Source organism: Diabrotica undecimpunctata, chromosome 2 (assembly GCF_040954645.1).
Source record: "Diabrotica undecimpunctata isolate CICGRU chromosome 2, icDiaUnde3, whole genome shotgun sequence".
Taxonomy (NCBI): domain Eukaryota; kingdom Metazoa; phylum Arthropoda; class Insecta; order Coleoptera; family Chrysomelidae; genus Diabrotica; species Diabrotica undecimpunctata.
Window position 1 is genome coordinate 43,685,333 of NC_092804.1, and position 24,850 is coordinate 43,710,182.

General features: G+C 32.6%; 1 protein-coding gene across 1 annotated transcript; it reads right to left on the reverse strand.

Moving 5' to 3' along the window:
• Positions 1-3: 3 nt before the first annotated feature.
• LOC140434473 (uncharacterized) lies at positions 4-22,119 on the reverse strand. The gene is made up of 8 exons (XM_072522770.1): positions 21,811-22,119; positions 21,234-21,543; positions 20,100-20,398; positions 16,769-16,879; positions 13,300-13,590; positions 12,178-12,734; positions 7,332-8,831; positions 4-5,098 (listed from the first exon to the last, which is right to left on the reverse strand). The coding sequence occupies exons 1-8, from the start codon at positions 21,917-21,919 to the stop codon at positions 4,844-4,846; spliced, it is 3,432 nt and encodes a 1,143-aa protein (XP_072378871.1). The 5' UTR covers positions 21,920-22,119; the 3' UTR covers positions 4-4,843.
• Positions 22,120-24,850: the final 2,731 nt, after the last annotated feature.

Here is a 24,850-nt window from a genome sequence, read left to right on the forward strand (position 1 = left end):
AAATCCTAGCAAATCATTTATTTAAAAATATATAAAGTTATTTTAAATTGTTTATCTAAAATAAATTATGATAAAATATAAGTAATAAAAATAATTTATTGAAGTTGTTCAGAGTTTATATAGATAAATCGGATAGATAGACCTTCAAAATATACATATTAAAAGAAAAGATATTCGTTTCATATACCTATTCTCGAAAACCAACATTAACAATAATCTAAAAATTTTTAAAAGCGAAACACAAGCCAAAACTATATTTGTTATAGGTCACTAATAAATCGAAATTACCTACCAGAAACAAATGTTTCTCCCCTTTGTAAATAGCTCTAACAACTGAAAACGTAGGCTTTCATTGCCAGAGTCAGATTCAATCAATTGTGTTTTCAGATCGAATTTTATCATTTCTGAATGACGGAATATTTTTATTTGTGTATAAATGGAATGATTAAGACTGTTGATCACGCCGTATTCACTTAGTATTCATCTACACGAGTGACTAATTCGTACTTTTATATTTAATCTCTTGGTAGGTTGAGTACTTGATTTACTTGTACATAATTTCCTCCAGACTGATAAAATAGTTACAGTGATCAACAGCCTACACCTTTCATTGCAATCTAAAAGGATTCACAGGGAGATAAATTAAATTAAATCGTTACTAATAACCGATAAATTGAAGTAAACATGTTACATATTCACAGAGTCATTTGACATCAAATAAAGTATCAATGAATGTTTTTAACATTTAGACATTAGTTTTTCAATTTATTATAAAACGAACATTTACAGGGAACTTGCATGAATTAAAAATCTTTTGTTTTGTTAATAAGATAAAAGTTAGTAATTTCACAGCAACATAATTTTATTTTTGAAATGATATGAAATAATATTTATTTTAAATGTAATTTAAATTTGATTTGCCGTATTTTGACGGCACTGGTTTAGAAACGCGTTGCCTCTTATTGGTTAGAAGTAAAGCTACTAACGTAATACGTTTATTTCCATAATGCACTGTGAAAGCATAAAAGACCTATATTCTTTACGGTGGGCCAAAAATGGCAGACTTGCAATGTTCTAATGTAGTAGGTCCACCTAACGGAAAATATTCACATTAAGTTAAGTAGAGAAGCGAATAGTGACTTATATAGCGAATAGATTCATTTGTTAATGACCGTGTAAGTGTAAACATCTAAAGTCTATTTGTCCAAAATTACAAATGCAAATCTTCAAATAGAGGTTAAGGGTTACCGTCAAGGCCATACACCATTGCCGTACGAATGTAGTTGAAAACAATAAGTTTTTTTAAATTATGCATTAATTTGTTTAGTTATATATACTTAATAGAACCTATATACCTGTATTTTCTTTCCGCTCTTTAATTTTTTCACGAAGAAACATTTCTTTTAATATTAGTACTATTTTTGGATTTATAAGGTATACTTATACTATTACATTCATAGAATACTTTGTCTCAATAGGGGAAAATTCTTTATTAATGGCTAAACTTAAAAATGGCGCATATTATTTGGAAGAAACTATTGTGTTAAATGTTCGTGTTCATCAACAACCTTTAACAATGGTAAATAATGTAGTGACTATGTGCTCCAGTATCCAGTGTATTAGTGAAAGAAACATTGACAGATTTTTTAAGTGAAAGAAAACAAGAAAATATTACTGAGCCAAAAAGACATGAAGGAAAACAACCAATGAAAATTGACGACTGTCACATAAACGATCTTCGGAGAAAAGTTCAGTTAAACAAGGAGATTCTATATTGTTTATAATATTAAAGGCGATATGAGATAATAATTTTCCTCACTTTGGCCCGAGATAATTTATGGAAATTACATAATTAAAGAAATCGGTTTTTGCTATGAAAATCGAAGAAAAAACCTATATTCAATATAATAAGGCAATATTTGAGAACGATAAAAAAATTTAGATTAGAAGGAAGACGCATTTTCTATTTAGATGAAACCTGGCTAAACGAAAATCATACCGTTTCAAAAGTATGGGTAGATAAAAAGTTCTCGACATGCCTTTCTAGAACGATATTCTACTGGTTTAAATAATCCCGCAGGAAAGGGTCCAAGATTAATAATTACGAACATTTTTTCAGATTTTGTTGGGTAATCTGAGGGGAGTACCGATCCAAAAATACTTAAAAGACGTTTTGAACCAGAACCTTGATTCAGAAGCATTTTTGTCGTAAATTTTAAGAAAAAAGCACGTGATCGTACCCACCACTTATACCACACATTCGAGCTAGGTTTAAGAGGTTCAGTATGTTCCTAAACGAACAACGTATCGAGTTTTTGATAACGTATGTTCAGGTGTTTGATATCCACAAAATTCCCCTTGTTCGTAAAATCATGTAACTATATTAATAATATCCTCTAAACTATAACTTTTTTCGTCTCATTTATTATATTATTTATGTGGAACTTAAATTACTTTTTTGTGCCAGATATGTCTTATTATAGTTCGTAGGCCGCTTACGCAAAGTCAGTTACAGAAAATCGCTGAAGAGTTATTTATCAGTCAGAGTAAGATGATGCGAATTATTTGTCATCTAATGATAGCGACTTTTCAGTAGAAGAAATCGAGCAGCAATTTGAAAATAGTGTTACCGAATAAGAAAACACTTCAGACGAGAACGAAGAAGAGGAGGAAACAATGGAAGAATTTTTCGTTGGAAAAAATAAATCAACAAAATGTCATAAGAGATTATTTCTGCGAAAATTAAGGCAATAAACAAAGTCAAAATGCCTACTGGCCTGACTCGTCGTACATTTTGGTATAAAAAAATGAAATAAATGGGTTCCTCCAAATTATCGACGAAGTATACAAATATAAATATCGATTAAGAGTTGAGAGTTCATCAATATTCTAGAGATCGGGAATGTAAAAACACCGAAAGGTACAAATTTATGATATACATACCTGGGTGTACTATATTTGATAGGCATAAAAAATCTCATGCAAATATGAAAGAGATTTTTGCCGGTGATGGTAAATTTGATGGCAAGAATACGAGAACCGAAAGAGAGAAAGTTTACAAACTGGCAGAAATACGTGACTTCAAGCTCTCATCAATAATTGCAAGTTATCATTTAATTTGTGCGAATACATTATAATCGATGAGATGCTGATAATAAAGAAGATAAGATCCTCAGCTTCAATGAAGTAATGCCGTTTTCAGTTTACGTACAAGAAGCATTCTGCAGCTAAGGTGGTTTGCAATTATTGTAAAGATGAGAATGTTGATTCTGACCAACAGTCAGATCATTTTAAAATATATTTTTTACGTGTTGTTTGGTGTTTTTTAAACAAAAATTAAAAATACTAATTTAAAAAAATACCGGGAAATATAATTTTTTTAAATCCTTATCGCAATGTATCAACATTTATTTAAAGAAAACATTACTAACAAAAAAATTTACGATAAGCACCCGCTCAGAGAAATTAAAGAGCGTACCCGCTGGAAGGTTACAATAAAATACAGGGTATTTCGTTAAAAAAATTGCGTTGATCGTTGATGCGGTAGTGTTATGGAAGACCATGTATAATTGTGACTAATTTTAAAATGTGAAGCTATAGCTACCTCCTATTTCCGCAAATAACTTTTTTTTGGTAACTCCTATGATAACATATATAACGGCCTTTGACACAAATTTGATCATCCTGTATAAAAATTTCTTTAAGCAATATTAATTTACAGAACACTGTTTATTTTCGAAGTTTTAAATTATCAGAGTTATTATTATATTGAAAAAAAAAATTAAAAATTAGGCAAGGTCCCTATTGTACTAATTAACATAATAGTAAATTCGTAAAGTTCGTAATACAATAAATTTCCGATTTGACAGACAATTTCGTTATGTAATTACAAATGATCATGAAATAAAAACAAGTATTTTCTCTCTTTCCAGTCGGTCGACTAAACATAATTGGCGAAATGGTTATGTTTAATATTGATAATTATATTAATGTCTTTTCACTACAGGGAAAGCTGGTCAATGAACAAAAAGGATAAGGTTACTATAGCTGAAATGACTTTCAGAAATTTAAATATCCCCACTAACATGATTCCAAGTGATATTTTATTTTCTAATTTAGGTTTTTAGAATATCATTTTAGGGTTTAAGTTTAAAGAGAGTTGTACTGAATAAAAAATCAATACAATATTTTGAGATAAGACTTGAGATAAACAAGAGGATTGAATATTTTTTATCAGTAGAATAAATATATTGAAGGCAGATTAATTTAAAATAAATTAAAAATAAAAACTTTTATATTTTTCAGTATAGTGGGTTCTTATTTCGGAACTATCAGCAGTATAAAATATATAATATATTAAAAAACAATCATGAAAGAATAGGCAATCTATAACTATAAAATGAAATTATAGTTTTAACCAATAGGAGACCAATATAAATTTAAGAAAGCAATCGAGAAACCAACAAGCAACTTACAACAAATTTTCATATGATAGTACGCTCCATATATATTTATATATATATATATATATATATATATATATATATATATATATATATACATATATATATATATATATATATATATATATATATATATATATATATATATATATATATATATATATAATTTTGTTCCCAGCTTATATTATTATTGTAATTCTTTCTATGTCTTAGATTAAAAGAGCTTGTTGTACTTATTCACACTAACAGTTAAAATAAATTTACCAGTTGTGCAATCGCGAACACGCCATATTTACTAAAAAATATATAAACTAACTATTTCCATCCAACAATAAAAATAAATATAAAATTAACCGTTGAATAGATTAAATAGTTTAAAATTATTGTTTAGCGTGACTAGGCTCAGATATGACTATTTGCGGCAGTACAGTATCTTTTTTTTGTTCAGATTTGCCTCCTAGTGTTGATTCTTCGGTTGTATCAGCATCGACCATCGCCAAATTTCGTCTTAATATCTGGAAAGCTTTGTTTAATCTCTCGTTAGCGGGAATGCCTCCATGCAAAGTAAGCGGTTTGTGAATCCCTTTCCGTTTTGGTTCTAAGACTTTTTTGTCAGGAGTGTGAAGCCCATGGTTCTAAAAAGATACAAAATATACATACATTAAGTAGATTACTTTAAAATGATATTGTCAATATTTTTTAATTGCGTTCCTGGGACGACTTTATTGGTTAAAAATCATAGCGTGTGATGTCTTTAAAAAATAAAATAATAAATTGAAATACCTTGTGAATGCAAACATTTTTATTTAGATGAAACATCATTTTTCTTCGAACATTAAACATAAGTCATGACAATGACTTATGTTTAGTAACTGTCCGGTTACTCCTCTTTTTTTTCTCGGAGTAGTGGGGGTGTGGTAAACGGCAATCGCGTGAAATGTAGAGAAGTAGTGGACTACTAAGAAGCAGGGGGGAAGCTGAAAGTGACTATTGTGTGAGCGATCTAAGAAGATCCAGAGACGCACAAGAGGAAGTGGGAGCTGCCAAGCATGCCAGTTTAGGTACTTCAGGAGTTACCAGCCAAGTTTTAGGAACGGCTCTTTATCAGCGTTGTTGGCGCGCAGTCTTTACCTGCGATATTCGATGGGGAATGATTCTAAAATATCAAAATACTCATCAGGAAGTTCGTGTCCAGTGTTGTGAAGAAGTTTAGCTGGAGGGAACGGAACTTTTCTAAAGGGAAGCTTGGTGAGTATTTGCCCTCTATGATTGCAAGGTGTCTTCAATGTTCGTTTGGCTCTGTTGTTCGAGCCAGCTATGGTTCTTAGGACATACTTCCTGCTGAGGGTTAGGATTCTGTCCTTTATTGGTGTTATATTGGCTAATGCGTGTATGTAGGCTGATGGATACTACCAGTCCTTTCTCATACAGTATCTTAAGATACGACGTTCGGTGGCCATGATGGCATTGAGTTGGTGTGTCTTGAGGGAGATATGGACGCATGCCTTGTATTCGACTATCGGTCTGACGAAAGTTTTATATGTATGCAACAAAGTTTTAGAAGATGTCCCGCATAGTTTGCCGGACAGCACTTTCAGGAGGTTAAACCTCTGCCTCATCCTATCTAAGGTTTCCTGAACGTCAGCCTTCCAGTTGAGAGTCCTTGTAGAGGGATTTATGGTCACTCTCCATTTGTTGCACCATTTTATTACTCTGACAAGGTAATGTTGCGACCGTTCGAATACAGACCGTTGCTGTCCACGCTCCATGTGAGAGCCCGAGGTAAGGATGGCCGTATCATCAGCGATTAGGAGGAGAGACTGATCCTTGCTGTGGGCGGGGAATGTCACTGTTGTAAACTGTGTATAAAATTGGAGCAAGTATTGAGCCCTGGGGTACTCCAGCTTATGGAGTGAATGGAGTGGATAGGTGGTTAGCTATTTTGATCCTGATTGTCCGATGAGAGAGATATGAATTTATTAGTTTAACGAAAGGTGTGGGCAGTCCAGCAAGGTGGAGTTTTTCGATCAGTCCTGTGTGCCAGACCTGATAATTCTGAATGACCAACTTGAGACAAACAGTTCTCCCCTCCTCAACCTATTTCATTAATGACTATAAAGTGTAAACGCATGCCAAAAATAGATCACTTGAGAAAGGCACTCTGCCGAAACAGCTGTAGTGATAAGATTATATAATAAATTTTGTGGAAGTTTTGAAAATAAAGTTTTCAGTGTTTTATTGTTACATAAAATGAATTTCCATCAAGTAACGGTCGAATCCATCAATGATTATTTTTTGAAAATTTGTGTCGATATAATAGTTTTCTGATCCTTTAAAAATAAAATGACGTTTTGATTATTTATTTAAAAATATTTCCACTAAAAAATTGATGAATTCCTACAAGAGGGTCTTTTTGTAATATCTTATACTACACATTTCAACTATCAAAACCGTCTATTCAGTTATATCGAGTAAAAAATTCACTTGTTCTCATTCTCATTCTCTGTTTTCTTATGTTAGCAACAATGTCTTCCAATTTTAAGGAAAAAGAATGAAGATTACAGTTTTTTCGTTTTTCTTTTCAGATTTACTTCTCGGGGACATATCGGAATTTGCATTGGGAGACATTAAATAAGACTATTATAACGGCAAGACGGGAATAAACAGTTTTTAAGTCAATCACTGGTAGAGTTATTAATTATTATCCTCCTGTGAAATCCTAGTAAAAAATGTGAGCTCGACCTACCTACAGTAAATGTCCTGTAACCTAGCTAGACTATGGTAATTCAAAATTACGGGCGCCATAAGGATATTGAAGTGTACAGGAAGTAATATACAAATTAGAAACAAATCTTATAAAAATCTTACCTTAACTTTGTGCTTAAATAACGCTGTCCAATTTGTAAATTTCATGGTACAAGTATCGCACTGGATTTCGACTTCCAAATTCTTTACAAAATTGCTAGTATTCAATCCCGAATTAACGTTTTTTGTTGTATTACCGCTATCTTTAAATAGTGGATTTAAAATTTGTTTCGTTCTAATGCTGTTATTTATCCCCAAACTTGAACTAGCACTTGTAGATCTGGGAGCAAAACTTTTTCTGGCACTATCATTCGAAATAACGCTTTTTCTTGCACTACTGCTTGGAAGGAAACTTTTTCTCGCAGTACTACTAGGAATAATGCTTTTTCTTGCACTACTACTAGGAATAAGGGTTTTTCTAACGCCGTTGCTTGGATCAACGCTTTTTGTTGCACTACTGCTAGGAAGTATGCTCTTTCTAGCACTACTAGTAGGAACACTGCTTTTTTTAGAGTTATTAGTAGCAGCGACAATGGCAGAAGGTTTCAGTGTATTTAAACTTTTGCCTCTGATCGAACTCATCCGTGGAGAACTAATAAACGACTTTCTGATTTTAAATGATAATCTTCTATCTTTCGGTGAAGAGTTCTTCACGCACTTTATCCGGACATGGGTGTCTAACAAGATTTTCGAGGTAAAGCTCATATTACAATTGGCACAGAAGAACTTTTTGTGCGATTTTTCATGGATTGTAAGTATAGTTTGCGAAGAACAAACTTTTGAGCATTCTTTGCACTTAAAGCTAGCTGGAGCTTTGAAGGGTGTTTTTGATAAGCTGGTTGATGGCCTAGGTGTGAACTTCTTTGGTGATATGCTGACAACTGTGGTAGTTTTTATTAAATTTTCTTTGATATGAGATTTTTTGTGGATGTTAAAAAGAGTTACGTCCTTGAAAGTTTTAGAGCATACTCCACACTTGTGCGTGTTTTTGAGTTCTTTGCTAATACTGCAAACGTGCTTCTTTAACAGTATCGAATTCTTGAAGGTTTGTTGGCACTTATCGCAGTTGTGTCGATATTCCAAATTAGGTTTTGTAGTACTTCGCAAACTATTTTCTAAATTGTGATGTTGTATATGAGTACTAAGGCTATTTTGGTTTGGGAAAGATTTGGAGCACAGTGGGCAATTTATTTCATGGTTGTCTTGTTTGTTTGTGTCACTTTCGACTTCACTGGAGTCATCAGTCCGGCTTTTTTTACTAGGGGTACTCTCGGTACTGCTACCACTACCATTTTCTTTATTAGTTTCAAGTTCGTGGGAACGTTTTGAAATGTCCTCGGTATTCTTCTTCGGCCTACCGGGTCCTTTCTTTACAGTATTCATAACACAACTAGTATTCTCGGATTCATCATCAGTATGTATAATTTCTATCACACTGCCTTCTGAATCGGAGGTTATCGCTGTACTGCCTGAATTTGCCTTCTTGTTTTTCTTTTTCTTTTTGGTTCCATTTGTAAGATCCTTGTCATCGTCGGAGTCGCTTAATTCAACTATGCTGGTTACCTAAAAATTAAAATTTATCTATATATAGTGTATACTCATAATATGTGCCATTAATTTACAAAATTTTGAAAAATGTGTGCCAACCATGTGCCAACCTATACAATATAAGGAAAATGTAAGAAGATTTGAATTATTTTCGAAACGGCGAAATGGATGATTAAGAAATTTGTTTTATAGATGTAGTGTAATATGGCCGATCTTCATATGTCATTTGCGTTGTTGTCAGGTTTTCCATTTTATGGATAATATAGGCTATTTTGTTTTTTCAAATAGACGACTCTGTATATTTTACGATTTTTATATTAACTAAGTAATTCTGAATATTATCTTAAAAGAATATACAGTGCGTTAATTTAGGATTAGTTGTTTGGTATGTTAGAATGCTAAAGGTGATACATAGGTGTGTTTACATATTCGCATCTTGAGAAGAGCGTGCAAATTGATATTTAAAATTATTTTCTAATATACACAAGGAAAATGAAAGTCCTATAGTTGGCTGTATACCATCAATCACAAAAGTTTATTTAAAATCCTTTATAAAAGATATATAATTTAAAATCCCTTTCGGGTTACATCACAGAAGGTTTTCGGACAAAAAAGCCCATCATCAGTATTTTGTTACTCAAAGTTAAGTTACTAGTTAAGCCACTAAATATCTGGGTAAAAACCCTTTAGATCGTACAAAATTTAATATGTCTTACATTTTATTTAAAACTATGTTGTGATGTTTGAGTATTTCTCAGATAATCTACATGGCAACGTAAGACTGCCGTTATGGAATGCTGCTGACCCTCAGACGATGTCCGAATACGCTCTAAATGGCAACTGTTGCCAGTTCTATCTACCAGAAAATGTAACATGTTAATTTCCCCAAAAAAGACAAAATGCATGGTTATAACAGCAAATCTACTAAGATGTAATTTAGAGCTGGTAAGTCAGATAATAGAACAAGATGATGTTAATGAATTTATTGAGAGTGAGATGAGTTTAATTATCTAGGCATCACACTATCTAGCGTAAACAGAAGTGGAACGTCAAATGAACAGAGCAAACAGAGCCGCAGGTTGCCTGAATGAATCAATATGGAAAAATAAAAATATCGGGAAAGAAATGAAAGGCAGAATTTACAAAACAGTCTTCAAACCAATAATTACATACGCAGCATAAGCACGACCTAACACAGAGAGGACAAAAAGAATGCTAGAAACAGCAGAAATAAAAACCCTTAAAAACTGGATGGTAAGACACTATGAAACAGAGCAAGAAGTACAGATATACGGCGTAGATGCAAGTTGGAGAACATCAAGGACTAGATAAGAAATAGAAGAGTATGACAGTATGAGAAGAATGACAACAAATAGAGTAGTAAAGACAGCGAGAGACAGTTCCCCAGTAGGAAGGCGATCAGTGGGAAGACCATAAAAATTATGGAACAATAACTTACTGGAGGCACATTGAAAAACAGACAGAGTTATGTCTACACAAACATAAGAAGAAAATAATATTGATAATTGGCAAAGGTAGATAATTTTAAAGGACTATATATTTTTTTAAATTTAATATATAATCAAATAAAATTATCTCGTATATCTATTAATTAAATTTTAGCACTTTTTGCAGTTTGTTAGACAATTTATATTTTTACAACAAATGTTCTAAATCAGATAGGTCTCTGGTCAGTAGTATGTTGTTCACACAAATTCTTATAACAATATGCTTAATTGTATCACTACCATACTTATCATCTTCCGTTCAGAGGTTTAGCGAAAAATGTCTCGTGACATTTACACATTAATCAGAAAAGAAAGACTAAGTTACGATGTTGAGAATGACTGGGCGGCCTGTAACTTGAAATTACTTGAACTTTCAAAAGGTGACCGAAATGGTTCGAAAAGACCACTGATTAAAAGTATTACGGCAATTGCTAACATGTAGACATTAATAACGAAGCTATGGGACAAATCTGCATGAGAAATCAAACATAAGGAAACTGAGCTAAGACTCCTAACAGCGGAACAGAAGATGCATTGTAGACATTTGATCTTAACTTGTGACTAAACACCAATTTTTCAATATGACTCTGAAACCAAGCGGTAAACGGAAACCAAGCGGTAAGCGGAAAGCAAGCGACAAAACTCGCGACTTCTGGTTCTAAATACCGCGCCTCAACTCATTCGACCAGAAACCTTAAGTAATACGGTGGCTAATCAATGTCATTATTTGTCAAGAACATTATGTCAGTTTTTTGGTTGTAATTTGTGTTTGTGTTTATTTATTTATTGTATTCCAAAAATGGAAAGGTTATTACAAATCATAGAAGTTCCAGGAAGAATATTTATTTGCAAAAGACTTTGGCCAAATGTATATATCTACCGAATTAATATAAAATAATAATAATATTAATAATTATTAAATATATCTACAAAAGGAACATTTTTATTCCCGAGACAGAAAATATATCTTCTGTCTCTCTCTTACCTATATCTTACATATGTAATGGTTTTGCCAATTCACTCCCGTACAAATTTTCAACGTCGAACGCGCGTATAGAAGTATAACTTCAAAAAATATATTCCCACATTGGGATCGAACTCGCGACTTCTCGTTCTAAATACCGCGCTTCAACTCATTCGACCAGAAACCTTAAGTAATAAGGTGGCTAATCAATGTCATTATTTGTCAAGAACATTGTCAGTTTTTTTGTTGTATTTTGTGTTTGTGTTTATTTATTTATTGTATTCCAAAAATGGAAAGGTTATTACGAATCATAGAAGTTCCAGGAAGAATATTTATTTGCAAAAGACTTTGGCCAAATGTATATATCTACCGAATTAATATAAAATAATAATAATATTAATAATTATTAAATATATTTACAAAAGGAACATTTTTATTTCGAGAGAGAAAATATATCTTCTGCCTCTCTCTTACCTATATCTTACATATGTAATGGTTGCCAATTCACTTCCGTACAAATTTCCAACGTCGAACGCGCGTATAGAAGTATAACTTCAAAAACAAAATCAGCAAACAAGACCTTCAAACTCATTCATTTTTTGAAAAATATTTATAACTTGGGGTGAACATGATCGGCCGTCATTACATATTATGCTATTTACAAATTTTTGAATGAATAATTTTAGAGTGGTCAATTTCACCCCATTTTACGATACTAAGTTTACAAGCCTGGAAGGAAACCGAGTTCAGTGAATTGAGTAATCACGTTAGCCGCTTCTGAAGTAATTCGAGCGTTCCGTACTTTTACATTACATTATATATCGCACGAATCAACTCATTTGACTTATTGAAAGTCATATTAAAATTTTTGACTGATTTATCGACTTACCTCTAAATTTTTTAGTCTATCGCTCACACTTTCGACAAATCCTTTTGACGAAACCATCACCTCCTGCACAATGATTTCTTCGTTTCTTCTATTATCCACCGGCTTAATTTGCTGCTTCCTAGGTAATCTACCTTGCCTGACGGGAGCGTGAGGAATGGTCGTTTTATTTATGAAATTATTAAACATCTTTGCTTGAATGGCCTCTTTGCTCCTGGCATATCTCCTTTCCATTAGTTTTTCTCTCTGTAGCTTTTTTATATTTTCCTCATTTATTTTAGTAAGATCCAAGTTATTTTTCAAGAGACTGCGAGGATTACTGTTTGTGTAAGGAAGTGAGTTGACGTTTTCTTTTTGATCAGTCCTAGGAACCATATAGTACAAAATTGCTTTTTTCTTGGGATCAACTGGTTTGATGGTATTTGTGGGCTGTTTAAGGATATTTGTTGTCTTCAGCAATGAATTTTCGGTAAGCTTCACAGATTCTACAGGAATGTTAGGCTCAGAGTACCATACCCCTGCTTCCTCGTCAACAGTTTCTTCTTCGTTAATATCTTCAGCTGAAAAATAGATAAAATAAAAAGTGGTATTATGTATAATAAAGCAATGTGGCACGAAAGTATATGTAAGAAGTAGTTTAAAATAAAGCTGTAAGAAGACACACTTAAACTTTATTCTTCACTATTCAATATAAACTAGAAAAATATGCAAACTGGCATAGAAATCCGAACACTCATTATAAATTATTTTATTTTAATAAAATTTGGTATAAAGACTTATCTTTGCAGAAACAATAAATTACTAGAATTTCAACCATTTCAGTTTAGGTTTTTTATTATACTATAGTATATTATTAGAGAGCCACATCATAGTATATAATTAGAGAGTCACATACTACAGTGGAATTGTTCGATGGAAACACATTTGATCAGTGTACCAGTAACTTTGTCGATGTGGCAGCAGGGTTTATTTGGGTTCTTTGATTTTACAGAACCTAGTTTTAATATTAAAACTTAATGATATTCAGATACCTCAAAACTATTAAGTGTCAGCATCGAGAATAATTTGAGATTGTTACTAAAAAACATTCAACTTTAATGAAACTATAAATAATAAAATATTTACCTGTAACTGGAAGTTGACTGACAAATTCATAATCTTCATGTTCAGATTCATTGTTTTCTGCATCTTTCTCGATTATAAGTATATTAGAATTTTCTTCGTTTTCAGGTTGAAAATCTTCATGATAATGATGTATCTCATCCGCCTGATGATCATGAATGAACATTTGTTCAAAATGGAGTGGATCATTTTTAGATTCTGCACTATTTTCATAATCCTCTTGTGTAGTTTGATTGTCGAAATCTATAACTGCCTCTTGGTCATTGTGGATTTCTGCTGTATCATACGAAGTAGCTAGAAAATAAATCATAAATAAGGTGCCTTTTCCGGTGACGTAGATATCCTTTTTTTAGTACTCTCTGCCTATCGTACGGAGATCTGATAGGATATGGGTGCAAGGACAACATGGATATGAAAAAAAAAAAAGAAGAAATACATTTATGAGCGATTGTGCAATTTGTCACCAATGCAGGTAATATAATAGGACATGTAGAAAGAATGGAAGAAGGCGAAATACCAAACAAAATATTCAAACAGATGCCAGTAGGAAAAAGAACAAGAGGAAGACCGAAACTGAGATACTTAGAACAAATAGAAAATGATATAACCTTAAAAATAAAAAACTGGAGAAAAAAAGCACGAAACAGATCAGAATGGAGAAGAATCCTGGAACAGGCCAAGACCCAAAAAGGGTTGTCGAGCCAGTGATGATGATGATGATGATGCAGGTAATATATTCATCAACAAAGTCCTGCACGATTGATAAATAATTTAGGATAAACGAAGGTGATTGTCTAATGGTGTGTCTATTTGATGATAGATATAGATTTATTTTTTTGGAACATGTAATTCTTCAACGTATTAATATACGATAAAATTTGTTCCAATTTAAATATATATAAGTATAAAATACTAAAGTATCTATGTGTAAAAAATAAAAAAAATATGATTTAGAAGTTTTTGGCAGTGAAAAAAATTAATTTAAATATAAAGTATACTCCCCAGGTTGATTTATTACAGCTCTGCATATATCTTTCATATTTAAAATAACATCGTTAATGTCCACTTGAGGTAAATTTGCCCATTCTGTTGTAAGAAACTCCCGGAAGCGGGAATTGTGAATGTTGCCCATATGTTGTTGAAGCATGTCAAATACATTTTAACAGGATCGAGCTCTAATGATTGTACTGGCCATGGCACTACTGTTACGTTGTTCTGTAGGTTAAGTAAAGCACGACGTGGTTTAACCAACTTTATTTAACTCAAAAACTCAATTACAATATCACAATTACTAATTACATTCGCACTGATATGTAGAACCGCCAATATCAATACTAATTTCAGAGCCTGTCCTGCTGGCTTATATAATGAGAACGGATTCTCTCGAAACAGCTGGCGGAGGGACAAAAGCCATTGGAAAGTTCAGAATTCTCGAAGGTCGCCTCTTTATCGGAGTTCGGTAACGGAGAGATATTTCTGGGCTTCTCTAACGCACAGGGCCGCAATCAGGGATATGTGACTTGTTGTTCAACTAGTTTGACACAATACATGCGACATGTTAACAACGATTATCATGCATAAGGTTGAAGTTTTCGCCAACAAGACTTAAAAGTGGACGAATAGTAGTATAAGAAATAGTTGAAAATAGTATCTGAGGCTCAGGAACCGATTTGAAATAAATAGGTTCTGCCTATCCATATCCTTTAGACTTCTTTGGTGTTTACGACTGACGAAGTTTTAATTGTATTCCAATATTCCATAAGCGTTCAATAGGATTCATGTATGGACCGTGAGGGAGCCAACTCAATGTCTGAATATTTACCTCACTTAAATATTCAGTAACGACAGTCAGTACGTGGGGCGTTAAGATGAAATTATTTCCTATATAAGGTGCGAAAGAAAAAATGTGTTCAAAGAAACAAAAAATTACTGTAATATACCTTTCAGTCATTAATGAGCCTCCCCGTAAAGACACCAGACCCGTTCTTGCTATCAAGGAAATTACACCCCAAAACATCACAGAGCCTCCATTAAATAATCGAGTCTCTTTTATGTTGGTTGTGCATACCGTTCAACTGGTTGATAAATAACTCTTAAGCGTCGATCAGAACTTTCATTAGTATTAGAAAGGAATCAAGGACACAATATTAGTTTACATTGTTTCTTTCTGTTTTTAAAGTTTCATTAAATGTTGTTGTTTTTTATTGATAATTAAGTATTGTTTAATTTAAAACACATGCCAAGGTACTAATACAGATTAGAAGGCTAAAAAAATGCTCATAAAAATGCACCAAAAAAAAAATTTCTCAGCTCCTTTATTAGATATAAGCTTGAATTTTTTTTAAATATTTTATCTTTGAATTAAACAAAAAAAATTTGTGTTTTTAGTTCCCATGAATAGCTCGTAGTCTAGAGTGCACCTAAGTTAACATCTTAAAAAAAGGTGTCCGATGGCGGACACTAATTCTCAGCATTGATACATCTTAAACAAAAAATTCCAACGGAATTACCTAAAAAAAGTGCCAATGTGCCAATCCTGAGAATTATTGTCCGCCATCGGACTCGTTTTTTTTAAGACTTTAACTGAAACGCCCTCTAGAAAACCATCTATCGCCCTCTTTTTAGTACATGGGAAATAATTTTTTTTTTTGTGTAATTCAAAAAAATAATATTTAAAAATCATGTTCTATTCTAATCTTTCATGTTCGTATCTAATAAACGAGCTGAATTTTTTTTTTTTTGATAATATCCATTCTTTTTAGCTTTCCAATCTGTACTAGTATCTTAAAGTATAAAACCGTTAGATTAAAAAAACAAAATGTTCACCAAATATGTGACTACATGGTTTCGATATAAAACCCACCCTTGTACCTTTTCTGTCTCAAACTTGAAAAACATATTTTTCTTTAACCAGGTATGAGCCCAAAAAATAAGTTTGAGTAAACCTTTGCCCAACAGTGTAAATAACAAAGAAAAAGTCTAAAATAGTAAAAACAAATTAGCGGAATCTGTTAATCCGAAAATCAACTATCAAAATGAGCATAATTTTTGGTGGTGCAAAACTTTTGTGGTTAAGTTTATATATACATAAAACCCAAGAATAGAAACAAAAATGAACATATACATATCTCTTATCCTGATGGGTCTCTGGATGAGAATAGCATACTTGTTTTTCCTTTACTGTTAGGTTCAATAATATGAATAAACAGGAACAACATTGGTGGATAAAATAATGAGTAATAAGATCAGAAACACGTGAACATCAGGAAGAATGTAAACAGATATATTAATAGAACGATAAAAAGCAGAATAGTTAGAATAATAGTCAAAGACAATCACCAATCAAAAGAAGAAAATGGAATAATATTTCAATAGCAGAAAAAGCAACGTTAAAAAACGAGCAATCTAACTAAAAAAATTAAGGAAGAAAATCAACTACTACGTATGTAGGGTAATCAAGTATAAAACTTACCTTCGGATGTAAAATCTTCATCAAAACTTGCAGAGAGTGGCTCCTCTGTATCTTGGCATTCCTCATTTTGTTGCTTGATAAATTCGTCCTTTAATGTTGCCAAATTTATCTCTACAAATATATAGTCCGTAATTCGCATTACTGTGAGGTATAATAAATAGTTGAAGATGGCGTTAGCATTTGCAAATATAATTAATAATCTGACATTAAGGAGCAAAAACCTACTACCGAGTTAGTTCATAAAACCAATTTTTTTCATTTATTACAACCTTATTATTTATTGTTAGACCAACCATTATTTCATGGCTAACCCTAAATAATAATTAAACTAAGGGATACTGTCACTATAGAATTTTCATCGAACACATGCATCAAAGAAAAAAAGTTGGATGACCAGATTATGCAAGAGCTTCAATTACTAAAGGGTCAAAATGAAACTAAAAAGTTCTATAAGATCATAAATAATACCTGAAAAAATCTAAACCAAAGACTGCGCGAGTTAATAGAGGTCCTAAACATTTTTCACCATCATTAGGACATGAAAAAGCTATCCTCGCGATGGGTGCCGCGTTTGCTGACAATCGATCAAATGCAAAAACGTGTGACCACTTCGGAGACGCTTTTGGCGATGATACGACGTGATCCGAAGGATTTTTTTTCGCCGATTTATCACCGTTGATGAAACCTGGGTGCATTATTACACATCGGAAACCAAAGAACCGTCGAAACAGTGGCGCAAACGCGGCGAAGGGCCGCCGAAGAAGGCAAATAGTGCACATTCGGCCGGCAAAGTGATGGCGACTGTTTTCTGGGATGCGAAGGGCATCATCCACATCGACTACTTGGAAAAAGGAAAAACAATCAATGGTGAGTACTACGCAGCATTATTGGATCAATTCGATGCCGAATTACGTCGAAAACGGCCCGGTTTGGAACGCAAAAAAGTGCTCTTTCACCAAGATAATGCACCGGCTCACCGATCGGCCGTCGCTATGGCAAAATTACACGAATTGGGCTATGAATTGGTTGAACACCCACCGTATTCCCCAGATCTTGCCGCCAGCAATTTTTTCCTGTTTCCAAACCTAAAAAAAATGCCTCGGAGGACGCCGTTTCGCAACAAATGATGAAGTCGTCGCTGAAACTTCGGCATATTTTGAAGAGCTCGAGCAAAAGTACTATTCGGATGGGATAAAAAAATTGGAACATCGTCTTACTAAGTGTATCGAGCTAAAAGGGGACTATGTTGACATATAAATCAATTTAATTCCAAAAAACTTGTTTCTTCGATCAAAGGCTAGTTTTATATCAATCCACACTTGTACATACTCGTATAGTACATAATATGTATACGTGAGAGATCAATAGATACATATGTAATAAGTTTAATTTATTACATGAATATAATCTGAGATCTTTTTTTGAACTATTGTGACTGCCCTTTTCTTTGCTGCCAAATCGCGGATTCTTTTCAGCACTAGCAACTGCGCCGAATTAGACTCTGGCTGGTTCTTGAACCACTTCATAGCAGTTTCCAATGAGTTAAATGCATCAGAATGTGAAGGCTTTGGATCATCATTATCATGGTCATCGTCGCTGCTATCCTCGGCGTTATCGTCAACCGTATTAGAAATGATATCGACAATTTCATCGTCGTACAATCATAAATTTGATATCCTTGTAGATTATGATCGAATTCGAGCCATTCATTAACATCCTGTTCGTCACATTCTTCGAACCCAGATATATATTGACATATTGGAGCGATATCTGTTATATTTTCGCCCTGAACGCTTTCGATTTGTTTGTCATCTTGTATTTTCCATAATTTATTCTATCCATTTTTTAAATTTTCATTAGTCAAACTGTCCCACGAGTCCGCTAACATATGACAGCAGTCTTTTAAATTTAACTGTTTCGAAAAAGGGATCACACTATCTTCATCTCGTTCAGCGATAAGCAAAAGTTGTAACACTTGCTTTCGGTACAGTTTCTTACATTTAACAGTGATTCCTTGATCCATGGGTTGCAAAAGAGCCGTTATATTGGGGGAAAAAACATCACAAAATCTTCGTCAACTGCGTTTTAACGCTCTAATCCAGGATAAGTCGGCGCATTGTCAATAAGCAGCAATACTTTTCCCGCCTTCTCTTCTTTCTCCCTGTGTTTCTTTACTACGGGTATAAACATCTTAGAAAACCACTCCATGAAGATTTCCGAATCCATCCAAGCACTTTTTTGTCCTCTATATGTGACAGGAAGAAATGCGATGTTTTTGAAGCAATGCGGTTTCTTGCTTTTGCCTATTACCAGCAAAGGAAGAGCATGCGTGCCACTTGCGTTTGAACATTCCATGGCTGTAATTCTGTCCTTGCTTACTTTATAACAAGGAGCTTTTTTCTCGACGAGATTCAAGAGATTTGCTTGGGAGCGCATGCCAATTTATACCTGTTTCGTCTGTGTTATAAACGTCATCCCTTGAATAATTTTGAGATATTACGAGCTCGCTGAATTTTATTTTAAATGCTTCTGCTCCAGCTCTGTCACCCGACAGAATTTCTCCTTCAATTTGAAGTTCTCTAATGCAGTGCCGCATTTTAAAATTTTTTAACCATTCGTTACTTGCTTTGAAGTCGGTGGGCCCGTTCAGCTTTTTATTTAATTACAGGGCTTTTCACAGAGGAGTGGGCCAGATATTGGTTCGCCCAAACTACGCATCTGAGTAAACCATAAATAAACAGAATCTTCCAACTTTGTATTTTGTTAAGTTTTTAGCGTTTTCCTACATTTTGGACCATCATCCAAATCGAGTTTTGTCATATAATGTAGTATAGATTCCCGTTTGTTTTTAATATCGGTAATTGTCTCCTTCCCTATACTCCATAAAACCTGGCCAGGTTTGCTCCAGATTCTCCCTTTTCCAGTTGATTTAAAATCTCAATTTTTTTTTTTCAATCGTTAGGGTTGTATGTTTTCTTTTCCTGCTCACTGAATCAGCCATTATGTATGTAGTACTTTTGCAATAACAAATCACATACACACACTCACACACAAAAAATGAAGCTTTCACAAATTTAACATGTGAACTTGTCTAAGCAGGAATCAACAATTTATATAATTTCGGTTTGCGATCATATTTTTTAATTTTATAATTTTTTTTGAGTTCGGATTAGCGAACATTCGGATTACCAGGGTTCGGATTATCCACGCTCTACTGTATGTGTAATGGTGCATTTTGTAAAGTAGAACATATTCTGTAATCTCACAACTAGTAAGTAAGATAATTAATAATTATAACTAAATAAAAACCATAGTATTTTTTTAACTTTACCTGATTTGAGATTTATACTAGCTTCTTCATAGTTTTCTTCTAAGTTTTCCCTGAAAAAATTGGGGACTTCTTTCTTCACATTTGTTTTTTCAGAAATAAACAAATGAGATTGTGAACTTTCATCTGTTTGATCTAATTTTGCCTGTAAATAAACAGGATGTTCAAACTGTTCTTTGTTTATCTCATCAGCAGTTAGTTCAGAAGCATCCTGCTGTTCTTCTGTCACTTGTTGATCTTCTTCATTAGCTAATAATTGAACAGTTTCTGGCATAGGTTCTAGCTGTCCATCTCCAGTTTTCCTGTTAACAAACCGTAATTAAAAATAAGTTATATTATAACATAACACCGTCTGACACTCTCACAGGGTATAAGGAATGAATAAGGAGTTAAATTCTTTGACCATCACTTACTACTTTAAGGTATTTAGAAAACAGACAGTAGAGTTGATTTAACCCATTATATTTTTTTGTCCAATATACCTTATAAGTTTGTAAATTTTGTAAATCTAATTGTAAAATTTGATGTGTAGTGAGCAAAATATAAACTAAAGAGAAAAAATACTACATATAAATAAAAAAGTGAAATACTTAGACTTAGACTTGACTTGATCTAGTAGACAACTCAGTAAATCTGAAGTTTTAATAGACACTTGTATACTAATTTGCCAGAACACATGAATAACATAATTTACGATTTACACTATAAAAACATCAAACATGAACTAAATTAACAACATCTAAACAAAAAGTTTTGACAATTGAATAAAAAAGGGTCTGAATGGTTGAGAAGCTTTAGTTAGAATTAATAATAATGTACCATTATGCAAAATTTCAGCATTATGATTTAAAATATTCCCAAAAGACAATTTGGGAAGTGCAACTAGACAAAAAAAGACTAAATATTAAACTAAATAAAGATTTGTATATTTGTTTTTGTGTTATAAGAGAATCTAATTAATTAATTTCAGGCATTTACCAATGACCAAAGGAATTCTTAAAAGACAGCATATTGCACAGCAAAACTGGTAGTGCCAAATTAATAATTTAGCAATCAGTTAGTACGTATAAATAATCTATACTAAGAAAGTCCCCACTTCTATTGGACCAAATTCCTCATAGTACTCTTATTATTTACCTTAATTGAAATTGGTATCTATGAACATTTCCATCATTATCTTGAGCTACTTGTATACCATAAAGTTCATTAGATCCTTCCACATTAAATATTACAACCTGTTGTTCTTCAGATTCAGTTACATTAAAATTATCTTGAGATATTGTTTCAACATTAAGTCCCATAGTATCTTGAATAAGTAATTTTTGACTGCCTAGTGTAATATCATGAATATCTTCTAATGTGTCATCACCAGTTGTTGATTCTAGGACAGATAGGTATTGAGTTTCATTTTCATCTACTGCAGTTGCATACGTTTCATTTAGGCTGTCTGTAAAACATTCAAATTATACAAATAAATAAATCAAATTATCACATAAAAGCTATCTATTATAATTCATTCATAATTACATATTCCAGAAGAAATTATGTTTCTTAGAAACCAAATAAAATCTTTTTCATATTTTTTTTTAATTCCTAACATTTAAAATTTTATAAAGGATCTTACTTCTGCATATCCTTTTTGATATTGGTGATATATAATTAACTGTAGATGATAAGATAAAAGTGATGACTTAAAAACAAAATAATATATTACCTTCATTATTTGTAAAACTCAACGGACTTTGTGTTACAACTTGATTTGTCCAAGTACTGTCTTCTACAACAATAGATTTTCTCTTGGCAAAGGTAAAGCAGTTTGCCATTATACTGGTTATATCATAAAATGTATTTCATGAGACAACCTGTAAAATTATACAAGTATTTGGCTTCAATTTTAATTAGACTGTTATCAGAATATTAAAATATTAGCTACTCTATTACTACAAGAATAACCAGTTTCTATTTAAAAACAAAGTTATAAAATTACGAGAACTGCTATGCAAAAAGTACGTTTTTATTAAATTGAAATATTTGACAGTTGACAATGTTATTGACATTACTAGGTTTAAAAACATCGTTGTTACTTATCCAGGTGTTATCTTCGTCTATCTTGACATGACTCAATGACATCTTTGTTTATTATGGATAATGGGATAATCATAAGAGTAAAAGTTCAAACATATTAGAATTATACATTTTAATTGGTGAATTTAAACTGTAACGTTAAAGTATTGATAAAATTATTCTTTTAATTAAAAATTTTCATTGCAGCGGAAAAAAACACTATAACACATTTTTATCATTATCCAAGGTAATAAATAAAAAAAATAAACGTTTATAATACCATTTTATTATTATCAATTCCTTGCAGATCTAGGTAAAAAAATTGTAGTATAAAAAATATATGACTTTTGTTAGCACAAAATAGGTTCTTAATAATCCCTGTTTATTAGACATTGCGAAAAACTCGCGTTCGTTAGGAAAAAAATTGCCACGAGATTTTTTTCCATAATCACTTTCATGATATATTCCAAAATAAGGTTCAAGAGGTCGCCCCGGTGAAAAGTTGTTCAATTTTTTTTAAACAAATTGTAACAATCAATTTTTTCGGCCCGAAATTTTTTGTTTTTAATTTTTTGGTTCATTCTGAAAAAATAAGTCTTGTAGTTTTCTTGTAAACTCGATCGATTTCGAGTTATAAATTATTTAAAACTGATAAAAACGCAAAATTACTATTTTCAAGGCTCAAAACCACAAGTAAAAAATATTATTTTTGAATTCAACAAGGACCTAAATTCAAATTCAAACCTTATTCTATCATTTACCGATAAGTATTTTGGGTCTATTATATTTTAAAACATTATTTTTTAATCGTCAATGAAGTGCTTATGACTGGACGGGTGCTCGGACTGTGGCGTGTATAAGAGAGAAACAAGATCTAGGGCACAAATTTTTGCTGGTTTAAATTCTCATTGTACAAATATTCGCCCGCCCTGTCATACGTGCTTCATTATCAATTAAAAACAATGGTTTAATAGTTATGTATGTACCAAGAGTGTTATTAAGATGATTACGTTAGGAGAGCAACATAATCGTCTCAATTTTAGTTTTTATATTATGTAAAATGAAAGAAAAGGGTGTGATGAAAAGGGTGTATGAAAAATAATGAAAAAAATAAATAAAGATATCCACCGTCCACTCGAAAAGACATAAGACAAAACAATACAAGATAAATAACTAAAATAATTCAAGAAAACAAAAGTTTAAAAGTTTTGAGACGAAATATTAAAAACATAGGCAACAAAAATATGTACAAAATAAAAAAACAAAGATGGAAACATTACTACGGATAGAACCAAAATCCTTGAGGTTGTCGAATCATTTTATCGCGAAATGTATAAGAGCACAGACGAAAGGCAAGATTAGCCCCTGCCCAAAATCACCACCAGGGATCAGAATTATTGCCAGAAACAACTCCATACAAAATCAAAACGGAACTTTTAGAAATGAAAAATAACAAAACGATAACGGAGAACGTCTGATTGAATTATGCGAACTAAACAACCTAAAAACCACCAACGGATTCTTCAGACATAAAAATATTCATAAATATACATGGTCGCAAGAAACACGAAAGCTGAAATCGATAATAGACTACGTAATAGTCAAACAAGATATCACAATAAAGATAAAAGATATGAGAGTCAGAAGAGGAGCAGAATGTGGAACGGACCATAGACTACTGACAGCAAAAATGGGCATTAATTGGAAACATAATAAGACCCCCTCTACAGAAGAACCGTTGAACACTATAAGAGAAAAACAATGCAATATAGAACTACTCCAAGAACAATCAATAAGAGAACTATACAAACAACGTCTAGACCAAAAATTAATAGAATTCAGATACGGCAACATCGAAGAAATATACGAGCATATAAAGGCGAGTATAAAACAAGCAGCATTTGAAGCTCTTGGAGAGAAAGAAGATATATAACAAATAAACAGCACTATTATAAAATAAATGGACCAACAAAAAGAATAATTGAAGAAAAAAAGCAACTGTACAGAAAATGACTGACTACGAACAACGATGAAGTTTATAAAGAACATATATAAAAAGATAGCGAAAAAACAAATACAACAAAAGAATGAAGAATGGGAAAGAACCTGCTTAAATATTGAAACATACATAAGAGGTACAAGAACTTCGGAATCATGGAAAGTACTGAGAGGATTGAAGCAAAACTCAAAATAAAAAATTAAATTGGGAAATATACAGGACAAAGAATGGAAGGACTATTACAAGGAACTGTTAACAGAACAAAGACCACAATTTATTGGAAAAGAAAACAGGCGAAGACGAAGCAGATCCCCACAACAAAAAATAGAAATAACAGATAGGGAAAAGAGAACGGCCATAAAAGCAATCAAAAATAAGAAAGCACCGGGACCTGGAGGCATCTCACCTGAGCTTAAAAAGTACGACTCAAAAAAATTACACCGGAATTACAAAAGGAATGAACGAGGCATATATGACAGTTATATTTAAGATAGGAGATAGAAAACGACGCAAAAATTACAGAGGAATAAGCGTAATATCATCAATAGGAAGATTATATGGGAAGATACTGCGAGAAAAGATAGAGCAAGCGATAAAAGGCAAAATCGGGGAGGATCAGGCAGGCTTCACGGTAGGAAGATCATGCATAGACCACATTTACACACTGGAACTGTTGGAAAAGAAAAAAGCA